Source organism: Mercenaria mercenaria, chromosome 1 (genome assembly GCF_021730395.1).
Source record: "Mercenaria mercenaria strain notata chromosome 1, MADL_Memer_1, whole genome shotgun sequence".
Lineage (NCBI taxonomy): Eukaryota > Metazoa > Mollusca > Bivalvia > Venerida > Veneridae > Mercenaria > Mercenaria mercenaria.
In genome coordinates this window covers 15,053,831-15,068,888 of record NC_069361.1, presented here as the reverse complement: position 1 = coordinate 15,068,888, position 15,058 = coordinate 15,053,831, and the positions used below count along the sequence as shown (strand labels likewise).

Below are 15,058 nucleotides of genomic sequence, written 5' to 3'. Positions count from 1 at the left end.
GAAGGATTTTAATCAGTATCGGGATATCGATGGTATCGAACGCTGCACTCAAGTCGATCATGACCACGATTGTTACTTGATTTTTATCTATGGTTTCCAAAAGATCATTATACATTTTGACCATTGCTGTTTCAATCCCGTGATATTTTCTATAGGCACTTTGGTAAGCTGGGAGGAGATTGTTAGCTTCAATATGCTTATTGATTTGGTTTAGTGCAGCTTTTTCAAGAATTTTGGAGAGGAATGTTAAATTTGACACCGGGCGATAGTTTTGCAGTTCAAGTGGGAGACCTTTCTTCTTCGACAAAGGTTTTATCACAGCACTTTTCCATTTCTCAGAGAGCACACCAGATAGTAGTGGTCGATTTACAATTTCTGTCATAACGGGAGCAAGTTGTGAAAAATGCTCCTTTAATCTTTTAGTTGGAATCACATCAAGTTCACAAGTTGTAGATTTTGATGCATATACATATTTCAAAATATCGTTTTCAGAAAGTGGTATGAACGCAGTAAATGTATTCATAATCACAGGTGGATTCGAGTAGGAAGAATTACCATTGCTGGGTGTTTCAATTGGTATATTGTCAAGATCATTTCTCAACTTGATTATTTTATTGGCAAAGTATTGTAGGAAGTCATTTGCCAAAGATACTGCACTTGTGTGTAATTGGAGCGGATTGTCCTTCGACCTTCCCAGTAAATCTGGTGTAACAGCATATAGCTTTTTGATGTTTCCTTCTGCTTCTCAAATCTTGTTCTGGTAGTACTCATCCTTGGCCCTAGAAAATTCAGCACTATATATATATTTCTTACACCACTATATACTTTCTTTGACAGGTTAGATTTGTCATTCATAAAAATGTTCTCTATTGATCGTTTGTATTGTTTCAGCTGTTTTAGGTACCCTGAGTACCAAGGAACCGTCTGTCTACAGAGAATAGTTCTTTCCTTTAGAGGGGCATGTTTCTGAACAATGTCTGGCGTGATTCTAGTGAACTCAGACACAAGATATTGATATCACTACTGATTTATTACTCTTTGGCAATCCATACCTAACAGGTGATATAAACATAACAATATTTAAATTAGCCTATAGGTTCACTGAGTCTTCCAAACGTTTTGCATAAAACTTAATATCAACCATCTGCCCATTCTCGTAAAGTCTTTATGTGTCACTTTTATCATTTTCACATTCAACAATTGTACTTCATGACATTAAGTAAAATTGACTTTGGTAATCTGATATACTACTCTGAATGTGATTGTTTGCTACAGGAAAAGGTCTATATTAGTCTTTGGCTTTCGACCATATCCTAAGCGAACTTTTGAATTTGATACAGTGTATATAAAATCACTAATAAAATATATTTAAACTTTATCATGACAACGATAATATGTTAACGTCACGTCAACGTGATATTTAGCGCCATGTATGCATCGAGAAATAGCGCTTTCAAATTTTACATAAAACAAGTTTAAAACAAAATGTCACACAGTACAACATTCATGATTAGTTTACACACAGTCTTAGTTTGTTATTCGCTGTGCAGTATATTTCGACAGCAGTTGCGCACTAATGAAGTTATTCCATAGGACGTGTATTCAAAAGAGCTTGACGACCTTCTATTTGGCATAAACATACCCGAAGATACAGTTCTATCATATTTCATCTAAATTTTATAATAAAAGACATACTTGAAAACAAACACTATTTGAACACTCCAGGCGGTAATACGTCGTACGAAATAATTTCACGAAGGCTATTTAAGATATCACCTGTAACCTTACGGCATTTTGTTTTCTAAAGTATGTTATATACTTTTTATTACATTAAGGAATACACTTTACAAACGTTCTAACGCAACACTTGAAAAACTGCAATTGAAATTTGGCATACGTTAACAAAACATATGTTTTTACTGACAGGTCAAAATGTTTTAAAAATCAAAACCTGGAATCATACAATTTTACTTAGTTTACAATCTCAACCCCTTTTTGGAAAGTCACAAAAAATAGACATTTTTGGAACCAAGAATTTTATAACAAGAACACAAAATCATAAACAAAAACAGAGAAAAAACACCGTTTTCCTGCCAAATCGTTCCGCTACCAAACCTAGGATATGAATTATAATTGTTTGCGGCTTCTGAGCACATTTTAGCTGAAATGTTAACCCTGAGGTTTGGCACATAGACATACCGTAATTTGTATCGAGTTCTGGAATATGATGACCAATATAGAAATGATGTTCGCGGTTTCTTTGCGCAACACACTCTCATTTACTGTCATGAAAGTGTTGTTGTTGTTTTTTTTCCGGATTATTATCGGCCAGGCGGGCGGGTCAGATAAAAAACGTTCACTTAATGTATGGGGAGCATATTACAAATTTACCTAGCTTTTTTGGCAGTTTTACCCACTGGCATTAATTTCAAACTTATTTTTGTGTTATTAATCTTCTAACTGTCAACTATAAAAAGTATGACAGTATATTACTTTGATTGATCAATATTAAAATTTGATATAAAGGCCTATCGTAATGAATTTACTTGTCTATAACTTGAGGATTACGAAATACCCTTCCGTGTAATATTTTTCATTAAAAAAACTTAACTGAAAGCTTGAAATTAAAGTGCATACAAAAACTTACGTTTTACCCTCAACAATACCCACGAACTGAGCCCTTTTCGAACAGAAAGTGCAATCATTTTGTGCCTCTTACTAACTATAACACTGCTTATTAAGTTTCAGAACAGAACCGTGATTAGCTCGTGCACAATACATAATAATTACTATACATGTATATGCAAAGGATCACGCAGTAAATTGTGACATGTAACTGATTTTTTCTCGAATCTCATGGACCATTGGGACATACATTAAAGGTTGCAATTCAGCAAGTGTATAAAAAAGGGTTATTACAACAGCAGCTTGATCTGAGACAAGCGGTTTTTTTTCTGCCTGAACTTGATCAACCAATGCGCGTTAAATTTACAAACATAACATTCTGTGTAGAACAACTGTTGTGTTAAATATAATAACAAGAAATTATTTATACTTCTTTCATACAAGTTTCTCGCGTGTAGTGTACAGAACAAGAATGAATAAAAAAAAGGCTGATAATAATCGTCAATTTAAGATAATTACCATAAGAATATTTTTTGCATTCAAAAAGACCATAATGCCAGTCATTTGCTTATTTGCAATTCAGAGACTAACAATCGTTCAGACATTTTCGAAAAAGAATGACTAAATCATCTCTCAAAACATTTAATAAAAAAAGGAATGTTAATGGAGTGGAATAATTTATTGAGTGATATAGTTAGAGCCTCTGGCGAGAATCTTATTGTTTGTTCAAAGTAGTTCGTCTATCATGTAACCTTTCGAGATCTTTCACATTTTTATGATATATTGATAAGCAGTTTAAGCTCATGTATATTTTATTTACCTAAACAATTGTTGCACTTACGGTACGCTTTGGAAAACGCTAGTGTCAATGATATTTTCGAAATATCTCGATGCTTTGGTACCAAAACTGCAGAAAAAAATCCCTTCATCTGTTCATTTTTGTATGTATGTGTAGTAAATAGATTATTTTCATCATTTTTATATTCTGTACCCAGTATAAAAGTTAATGTTGTTTTTATACAATTTATGTACTTTGTTAGCTTTCATTTGGTACACAATCGTCTTTTACACAGCGTTATCTTGCTGCTTATACTCATGATTATCTCACTACGAGATGAAATCAGTTAATGTACGTATTTTATTGGATTTATGAAACAAGCTCCATCTCACGATAATTCACTAATCTGTATTTCTGTAGCAATTTTCCCTGTTGCTTGTCTCCTTCGCTTCATGTTGTGTTGTTTGTTTTGCAACCTCCATTGAAATGCTTATGATATTGTAAATTAAATGTGAATCTATCAATTACAAAACAAGTCTGTAAAAGTCATGTCAAAAGCAGGAATAGAATATTAACTATAAAGTTATACTTTTTTGTTTGTATTGTTGTTACTGATGTATAAATCTGATTGACCACAGTTTATCTGCACAACGAGTTGTATTGGCCAAAAGATTATATTAACAGTGTACAATCAAGGAGTCAAAGTGCCTTTCAGACACTATTTCATTTCAAAATAACCTATTTTGAATCTAATCATTGAATACTACAAAACAACAAAAAAATAATCAATATTTGTTAAAGAACATCTTGGAAATATTACAATAATATAAAATCTTTTACTTGAAACATCTCGCATTAATGTTATGCAATTGTGCAATATTTCATCACACATTACTCCAAACAAACAACCTGTTTTCATAATCACCATTTTTGTTTTGGGTTGCATTAGTGACTATACAAATATTAGTTATAACTAATTAATATGTATCTTCGTAAAGACATCTTAGTTCATTTATATTTTTTATACAGTTGTAGAATAAGTTTTCGGTTAGATCCGACTGTGCAGTGTCGTAGAGTAAAAAGCTAAATGGAAATATAAAGTGAATTAAAATTGGTTATTAAATTTTTGTTTAAAGCTGTCCTTTTATAAAAGAGTGACAGCTTTAAGATAAGTGATACTCAACAATGATCCTATACGCCACACATCCAATAGTCCCGTTATCCTGTTATACTACCCCTCCGCTAACAAAAGCTAACCTTTCACCCATGGCTTTGTATATCGATGTTCATGAATACTGATTTGCTTCATTGCACTTAGTCTTTATGCATCGATATATTTAGACATGATATGATATATATATGCAATAAATTATCTTTGATAATTACATCTATTGTTTCAGGTTAGTACTGTTATGATGTTCATTCCTAGATCTTTGTAACATAAACTTTGTGCAGCTAGTCTAATTAGTATATTCTATAAATAATTAGTCATGAAGAAAGCTTTTGTAAATAATCATAAACTATCAATGTATATGTTACTCTATACCATTTACTTGTTTGTATGAATACTGATTTGCTTCATGGCACTTAGTCTTTATGCATCGATATATTTAGACATGATATGATATATATATGCAATAAATTATCTTTGATAATTACATCTATTGTTTCAGTAAGTTGCAGTTGAGCCATTCCCAAAGCGAACCCATCATCTACCAAACAAATACTTTGATGTAAGGGTATTAGCTAGCCCTTGGCAAAATAGCCCTTCGTCAATGGCGCCCAAAACATGGATTTGGGTTTTACAGAGCTGAAACAGCAGTCTTGAGTCTGAAACATTTGAACTAATTAGCTTTCGAAAGCGGGATTACCCATAGTGTTTACCTGGACTTTCCCAGAGGTTTATTTGAAATATTGGCGTAATGATGACGTCACAGCAGTGTTCTTAAGTTTTCATTGGATATCGTATCCATCATACCGGGACTTCCCTTTTATGTTTACATTCAACACGTGCGCACGGATTGTCATTTATGGAATATGGGGCCCTACATATTAGTGTTTTCTTAGAAACATTCATGGAGTGATACCTGGATCTGGATTCTAAGGAGGAATACACCGATATCGCGGAGTTGTGATCTATAGGAATGCTTTGACATTCTGAACATATAGTTGGTTAAAGTAAGGTCATTACAAAACAGATTAGAGATTGACAAGAATAAAGAAATTACGGGTCAAATTGTACAGACACAAGGAAGAAGGATAGATTCAAATGTTAGACATAATGGTACACCAAAACGTTATACGGTAGAAGGAGGGATGTTCAATATAAGTAACACACACGATAAAGATTTATATGTGTCAAAGCCAACTGAAGAAAGAGTTAGAGGAGAACTCGATAGAAGTGTTGATAATATAGAAAGTCAACCAGCGTCTAACAAGGCTTATATAACAGACAGAGCTTATAAGGAAGAGAGCCAAATGTCATTAAGACAAATACAAATACATTGACAGCTGGAGGGTTTTGAGAAATTGCCTTCTTTGAACGTGGCTATTGATATTGCAGCTTTATCAAGGTTGATATACTGTATAATTTATTTCAAACAAACAACAGCTGTATCATTGAAACGGACATGTTCACCACAATTATCGCTTTTTAGTTTCAAGAGAAGTCGATTCCACTATCTAAAGCCATGATCATGAAAATCCTTTGTGAAATTTAAAATGCAACCAAAAAAAATAACAGCATGACCCTTTTATAAATTGTATGCGAAATTCTCATGCCTGCTTAAATAAATAGAAGTGAAATGTGCTAAAACTTAATTCCTCCTAGAATAGGCAAAATTAATGTGAAATGTGCCTAACCTTCATGACTCCTAGAATGCAAATAGGTAGACATAAAATGTGCTTTAACTTAATGCATCCTAGAATAGACAGAAGTAACATGTACCAAACCCTCATGTCGCTAAGAACAATCAGAAGTGTAATGTGTCCAACAGTCATGTCCATAAGAAAAGAGAGAGAAGTGACATTTGTCTCTAGAAATGGCAGAACCGAAATGTGCCTTACTCTTATGCCTCTCAGAATAGGTAAAAGTTAAATGTACTTGATCCTTATGTATCCTAGAATAGGAAGAAGTGAAATGTGCCTAACAACACCACGTCAATGTAAAGGGCTACTTAAACTCTACTGCTGTGAAGGTTAACCAAATCTACTAGAAGATCCCTTGAAACAATAGACCACACCCAATTATTTAACATTATTTGTAGCGCAATGTATATTTTCATGCATGTAAGAAACATGACAATCGATGCAAAATTCACACAAAATACTTTTGCTACCTGTAAAGCAAATATTTTGCCGTGTTATGAAACTGTATTCTATTTTAAGTTCTTACTTGTTTTACAGCTCTATCATATATTTTAGTTTCGGTGCACAATTGAATACCGAAATGCATTCATCAATAGCAAGTATAAAGTATAAAGTTGAGTATAAAGCACAAGAACTTCAAACAAATGCATCTACCATATGGTGCAGCTTTATATGAGTCATTTTCCTATCTCACTGCTTGAAAAAGAATTTTAAAAGAATTGGTAAATAAAGTATGAAATTCATGAACTAATAATAAAAAGCTCATTTGTATTTGCTTCCACCTTCAGTGGCCAATGGGGCAATATTTATCAATTTTTGTAATCCTTATAGTGTTTGGAATTTTAATCGGAAACAGAGTTTAATGAAACTTGACATTAATACTGCCATATAACTCGTTTATTTTTCAATAGACAAGTACAAAGAAAGAAGTTTTGGCAACTTTAGTTTTAAGGATTTAAAGTTTCAGACTTAGACCATAAGCGAATCGACCGTGATCAGTTATTAGTGTTCACAGTACAGTTATATTTATTTAACACGAATATTATTAATAAATTGAGTGTATTTGCATCATATAAAACAGACCATAAAGCATTTTTAAAGTCAAGTTACACGTTTTTCATTTGGAAATTAAAACAAGGAGACCGGCAGTTTCAATAATTCTACTATTGACAAAATAATGCATCTAGCACCTTTGTAAATACTCTCAAGAACAATAAACTACCTCTTTCTTGTGGACCTTCTTTTCTATAGAACTGTCAATAATATTTATATTAAATAGTAATCTACAGTGAATAAAGTTTCAATTTTAATATATTTAGAAGATTTATTATGACAACCTTACCTTCTAAATGTGGAATGCGATCCACCAACATATCGTATTCCATGGAGTGTCGTATTTTGTGTAAATTCCTTGATTGATTCCATGGTCAACTAGCTTGTCGTATTCCAGTTGTCAAGTGGTCGTTTCAGAATAAATGACACTTTCGCTGAATTTTCAGAACAACGGGGTCTAACTTAAATGAAACTCTAACATCTCTTCACACAGCATTTTTTCTTCCGACGCTGGAGATCTTTCCAGTGGAAATAGAAATATCTTCAACAAACAGGATATAGAAGATCGATTATTGAATTATGGAAGCTTGTGTCCTATTACGTAAACTATATTAATTACTGTATTGAATTTATCTCATTTTCTACAGTTATCTACAAATACCCTACCGTATTTAACCACAATTTAGTGCAACCAAATGTTTCTTTTACTAAGAACACATAAGTATAAGAATGTGGGCACACTATTACGTAAGATGTCATTATTCAGGTTATATGTTAGGGTTTCACCTGGCGGGGATAACTTTATTTACACTGTTCTGTGACTTTCGAACATAGTGGGGATAAGAGTGAGGTTAGATGCACCATAAACCGGTTTTGCCACTGACCGTTCCAAGGCTTTGTCCTTGTGTTTTTACTGTGAGTGTGTTGGTCGTGTGCGCGTCCACGTGCTGGGGTTACGTTTGGGGAGGCTGCGGTTTTAGAACGTGGCATTCCTTGCTGGATATTCATCCTTGTTTCATTAATGTAAAGTCAAAATGGTTGCAAAATATGCTTCCAAATGAGTCTCTTAAATATATGGAAAACTGACGTTTAAATCTGAATTCGAAAACTGGTTCAAAAATAACAAATTAATACTATTTTTTGAACTGAAAATTGACTTTTCTCCATTTATTATCAAATATTTTCATATACTGATAATGTTGGCAAACTATTTACATATAATCACAGAATTTCCATTGATTAAAGAAATTCAAACGGCAACAAGTTGTCAATAGTCTCTTGATTATAATAATAATAAATATGTTTGAATATAACATCAGCTCTAGTCTGGCTACCGACTAGATAATTCTGTTACATTTTCTGACTTCATCAGTCTTTGCTCTGATTATCTACCAATGTTTGAGAAGAAAAGACACATAATTATACAAAATTTGAATAGCCTCAGGAGTTATCTCATGTGAACAAAACAAAGGTCTGAACACAGACTAGCTCGACTCCAACAAGTTTTTTATATATAAAGTTGTTTTTATATGTGGTATCGCATAGTCATATGGCGTTCTTAAATGTACAAAAAATATTTTTCAAAAATAAGTCCATGTTGCGTTACTTTCCTTTTCAAATTGTATTTCTTCGAACGCACTGCTTTTCTGACTGTTTCCTAGTGAGTTCAATTCCCATGCCCGTATGTTTCAACTGCCACGAAGACAACTCATTTTGGTTAAATAATTTACAATTATTTCACTGACTGAAACATTAATTTTATTATGTAATGTTATATAACTTTTTCCTGTGATATTTTTAAAACACAGGGGGTTAGTTCTATAAACTTCTGCCCATCGTATACTTCAGTGTACCTGATCGGTAATTTCGTTGCTGGATAACTGTCGTCGTTTGAATAATTAACACAGAATCAGGCGAAAACAAACTATTGCAAAACGACGAATGCAATATTGGAATCGTCACAAGGACCAAAAAGATGATCAAATTATTTCCCACCTATCCCTTCCCCAGTAAGCGAGCTATCGACTGAACCTTGTATAAATATTGTTTTACGTAACATCCTACAGCTTATTAAAAACCTTTGAAATCATAAACGCCATAATAATGTGCTCAGCTTTATTGCTCTTAACTGTTGCACAACAATGAATAAACAGATTCAAATAAACATTTGTTTACACTACTTACGAAACCATTAACTACTATTCCAGACAAGGCAGAACATGTTGTGACCAAGGTTGGATTGACCACTTTTATGCATGGCTCCTGACAATTCGTATACCATTTAGACACCTTAGATACCACAAACTTAGGCGAACTATTCTGTCGGTTTTGTAAATTGTTCATCATTGCATTGTAAATATATACGAGAAGGTATATTGATTCTTTCTGAATTGTTTCAAAACAAATCGAAGGGATAATTGTGAAAATTGAACTCAAGTCACAGATAAACGGTAGTTGTGCTGATAGAATATATGAACTATAACAGACACTTTAAAAACTGTTTGACAATCCCTATTATATGACTTTTTGTACTGATTAGTCTCTGCTGGAAATAATACATACAGATGCCAATCGACTTAGAACCTTGGCAAGCTTTAATGATAATTTAGGAATTAACACCTCAGTTGTTTCATTTTATAGTAATTCTCATTCTCATTGAAATGATAATACAAATTTTTACAATTCTCATTTCCCGCTATATAAATACTGGTGTTAAAATGAAATATCTCTTATCCTGGCATGATTTTTTATTATTTACACCGTTCAGTTAATTTTATGCATAGCTAAGATAATGGGTATTAAGTAATTAACTGACCGTCTTGTCAGTACTAGAGCGGTTCCCTATTGTCTTCTTCGTCCTCGCTCTCTACGACATATTTGTCTCTTATTATACGCCATACATTTACGGATAAATGCTTGCTGCGTGTGCGCGAGGGATGGGGGCGGGGAGGGACAGTATGCACTTGAAACATGGCTTTTTCCCACTGGATATTAAATCTTGTTCCGCAAATTGAAATGAATAATAAACAAATTATCAAGTAGCGGTCCGCATTTTCGACTAGCCTGTCCGCTTAGCTCAATAGGGAGAGCGCAGATCTACGAATCGCGAGGTTGTAAGTTGGAGCGTGTGTCTTATATATATTCCACCTCTGATTAAAGTGGGGAAGTTGGCAGTAAATTGCGGAGAACAGGTTTGTACTGGTACAGAATCCAGGAACACTAGTTGGTTTAACTGCCCGCCGTTACATAACTGAAATACTGTTGAAAAACGGCGTTAAACCCAAAACATTTTCGACTAACTTTTTATAATCGGTTGCAGTTATTTGAATTATTAAACTAAAACTTACGTGTGCTCTGCTTTGGATTTCGAGCGTTTGTACATGTTAATGTAATAATATCTGACATTGTCAAACAAGACTGATTAACTGACGGACTAAAAGCCCTAGATATGTATGCAAAAGGTAAATGTGATGATACGAATAGCATAATTAAGAATGTAATTTCTATCTGCAAGTATAAAATTTTATTGAAAGTAAGAATATTAGATCTTAGATCGAGAGTCATTTTATTATAATGTTGAATTATGTCCTTTAAAAGACTACATACATTTTAGGATTACCAGTTTTTGCATTTAGCTTAGAAAATATATTCTTTTGACATATCAGAACCCCTCTTCTAAAACCACAAGTCTTCATTCATTTCAATGTTTCTAGAAATGATATTTGATGGCACCATGACATCAAAATAATTTTTCGTTGATGCCAAAGATCAGAATGTTCCTTGAGCTGTGTCTGCCAATAACAAATATGTACAGTAGAAATGACAGGTTTATCAGCCAAAATAATGCTTTACTGGAACGTGTTCAATCGTTATTGATTACAACAAAGATAATCTCTGTCTGTGTTCAATATTATTGGCAAAACTGGAAATCGTTCCTCTGTGATAACCTTTTTATAAAAGAAAGTGTTTCTGAAGAAAAGTAGAAATGAGCTACATTGCATTAATCTTCAAGCATTCACGGACTAGAAAATCGCAAATTGATGTAATATTTGTTGTATCTTAGTGTCTTGGTGGCATGTAGGAAATATATGTAATTAGGATGTCGCGTGGTGTAGAGAACTTAATATGAATAGTTTATAAAAAAAGATAGAGAAAATAGGTTTTCACAGATTTATTTACATTTTGTTTCCAAAGATTAAAGATTGTAACCAAAAAAAAAAGTGTCACCAATGGAGTTTTGGAGAATGTGAACAGAAGATGTAAAAATTGAGATTACAGAAGTAAAGTTACTGTAAAAACAAAAACAAGAAATACGGTAACCCCTTGAGCACAAAATGGGAAACCAAAAGCCGACAGCACATGTACAAAACATTTAAGTAAGTACGAAGACACAGTACGAGTACCCACGTCCACAGAAAACTGCCTATTCAAAATGAAACCCTACAAAATTGAATATAAGTATGCTGATGATTCCATTTAGACAAAAACACATATGCTAAATGTAACGAGTGAAACAAGGACAACCCTTTTAGGAACACAGTGGAACACACTTCGAACGGCCATAGGCAAACCGACTGTTCGTGCAGAAATCCCCACAATTTTCCAAAGTTACAGCGCAAAGTTGTTTGATGGTAACAAAAAGCAAGTTGATTAATATGTGAAAAAAACAGAAAAGGTGATAGAGAAATTCAAAAAAGTATACAAATTATATTAGGAAACGTTCAGCCAACTTTCAACTTTACCCGTTATTTGTTATTTAAAAAGTCGATTCTTATATATGCTATGTGATAATAATCAAACAATTTGTGAGTAAAAATGCTAAAAATACAGGCATCATACTGGCTAATGCTGTCTGTTCAAAATGTAAGACATCTTCTGTTCTATTCTGCTCTAAACTGTGTCAGTTACTGTTTTACGATATTGTATTTTGGTTCATGTTTTGATCTGCTTACCTTTAATTTAAAATGCTAGGTATCTTATTACCGTAATGTAATTTTAAATTCTTTCTATAATAGTTCAATTACTATTTGTATTGAACATTATATCAATCACTTTTGAACGTATTTTTATATGAAAAGAGTGCTATATAAATGTGGTATATAATAATAATAATAATAATAATAATAATAAATAAATAGTAAAATTAATTATTATAAATCACAATCGTTGTATATGTTTAACGAATGGAATCCTACAATCTTATTAGTCCGATGCATGCATATTTGTCCACGCATATGAGAGCATTCCTCCAAAACAAAATGTTACTGTTTGATAAGTCAATTATATTTACATTTATAACAAGTTTAATACTTTATATTTACAGTTAATGCTCAATTATTTATACACTCATGGTAAACTTTACACAACTAAGGAAACAAATTCACATAGAAAATTAAGATTACTTTCCCAGAAACACAGGGTACACAGCAAACTTGGCCAGGTTTGGAGACTTTACAATCCCTAATACCTTGTTCACTTGTATAAAATTATACTGTTTGGAACAAAATCTCTGCGCGTCTATGTACTGTATTGTACTCTGGAACAATTACCTTCAGACACGTCGATTACAATTAGCATAAGGTAAATCTCGGTGATAGCCATATACAAAATAGGAAGGCATCACAAGGATGAGATACACTAACACCTGTTGACTAGTTGACAAATGGATCGTATCCTATAACGATATATGGTAATAAATTGACAAATAGATCTCAAATGATAACATCCTTCAGCTATTGTTTCAAGAGGATCAATTGCATAGACTTAAAGAATGATTCATGGTCAGATATTGTTACATGGTGACAGACAGAGTGTATTATATAATTCGCATCAAAGAGCTACACATTACAACACTACGACATGCATTGTCTGATTTTTTTCTGAAATCGGACCGGCTTTGAAACTAAATTCAAACAGGACAAATACTTAAAAAGTTTGAGTCTTCAGATTTAAAGGTTACTTTGGATGCTTTAAGAATTGTGCATGAAACTGAATTCTGCTTGAGCCTGCGCTGTGGGTGAAACATTAACACTTTTTGATAATCTTGTAAAGTGACAAATGTTCCTATGAGTTTTCATATTTATTCTAAACATGTTTCATATATGATACATAAACGTGAAAATTAACTGGCAGTTCCAGTGGCGCCAGACCAGAAAGAAAATACCTCTGTACATGTTATACCCTGCCCCTAGGTATTCTATAAGAATCACGGTCATGAAGGGAAAAATATACTAACCAGTTTCAATCGCGCATTTCATACCTAAAACACGCAGTTCCGTAAATGTGTACTATGGATATCAAACAAGTGGTAATTTATCTTCCATTGTGTACCGGTCACATTTCTTCAATAGATCTTATCTTAGATAAACAACGCGTAGTTTATAGTTATTTCAACTTTACACAAAATAACTTGCTTGAACTTCCCTGGTGATGTTCCGTTCTAGATTACAAAACCATTCTGATTGGCTAATGTGAAAATGTATGTCAATCGTCATTTTACTACACGTGTTCGCTAAAATGTGAAAATGCAGCATAAATGTGCAAAATGAATAAAATAAACAGAACAGATGCAGACCAATGCACGAGTTCAAATTAAAGATCATATACAAGATGAATTTCATTCATCATTTCGAGTTTTATTGTAAAAATGTGATTTTTTTTAAATTCTGTTTTGTTTGTTTACATTTCGCCAAACATGTGCACACTGCTGTGACCTCTAGACCGGATGTTCATTAGGGAAGGTCAAGCAAGATTTTTTGTAACGTTGACGAAAGCATAAAATATGTTGATAATCTCAGCAATATGGAATATTGAGACAATGTGACTGGTGCACGATGGAAGATAAATTATCGCTTGTTCAATATACTAGATACCTATTCACCGAACTGTGCGTTTAAGTTGTGAAATCAACGATTGAAACGGGTAAGTATATTTTCCCGTTCATGACCATGGTTCTTATAGAATACCTAGAGGTAAGGTATAACATGTACAGAGGCATTTTCTTTCTGATCTGGTGCCAGTGGTCAGTTCTTACGTTGTGGAATTATATCACTACACACGAATTATACCAGTACGATAAGAGTGATGTAAAGATAATATTTTTCAGAAGAGCCGTTTTTGCATTCAATTTGAATGTAAAATCTTGAATGCAAAATTGCACTTCTGAAAAAAATTTTATCTTAGCGAAGAAGCAAAATTGATGTATTATAATGCATATATCCTTCCCATTCTAGATTATTGCTGTACTATTTGGGGAAAAGATACAAAATGTTATATAAATAAAGTACAAGTAATACAAAAAGAGAGGCCAAGATTATACTTAACAGACCGATAAGGTCACCTACATTAGACCTTGTGGGCTAAATTTATTAACAGGGTATCACACAACAGTGATGGTTTACAAATCTATGCATATCATGGTACTTATCTACATGACTGAAATAGTGAGTGTCTCAAATAAATTATTGTACAATCTACGATCAACAGCCCACGAAGAACTTGTTTTGCGAATAACACCTCGTACAAATTAACTTAAAGATATGTTCTCGTACTTCAGCGTTAATATTTGGAATAAAATACCTGTTGAAATTAAGGAATCGAGGACATTACAAACATTCAAAAATATTTTCAAGCATTATTTGTTTATGTTACAGTCCAGTTCTTAAAATATGCTCTGCCAGTTTTTACATATAATGATTCCATTTATTTTTACGATTATTATTTTTTTGTTGTTTG

The 15,058-nt window shown here is 33.0% G+C and overlaps 1 protein-coding gene across 1 annotated transcript in view; it reads right to left on the bottom strand.

Moving 5' to 3' along the window:
- LOC123544907 (uncharacterized) overlaps positions 1-7,867 on the bottom strand; it is a 117,643-nt gene extending 109,776 nt beyond the window's left edge. The window contains exon 1 of the mRNA XM_053540469.1: positions 7,614-7,867. Coding sequence (XP_053396444.1) covers positions 7,614-7,696 — 83 coding nt within the window. The 5' untranslated portion in view covers positions 7,697-7,867. The remainder of the gene's footprint in view (positions 1-7,613) is intronic.
- Positions 7,868-15,058: the final 7,191 nt, after the last annotated feature.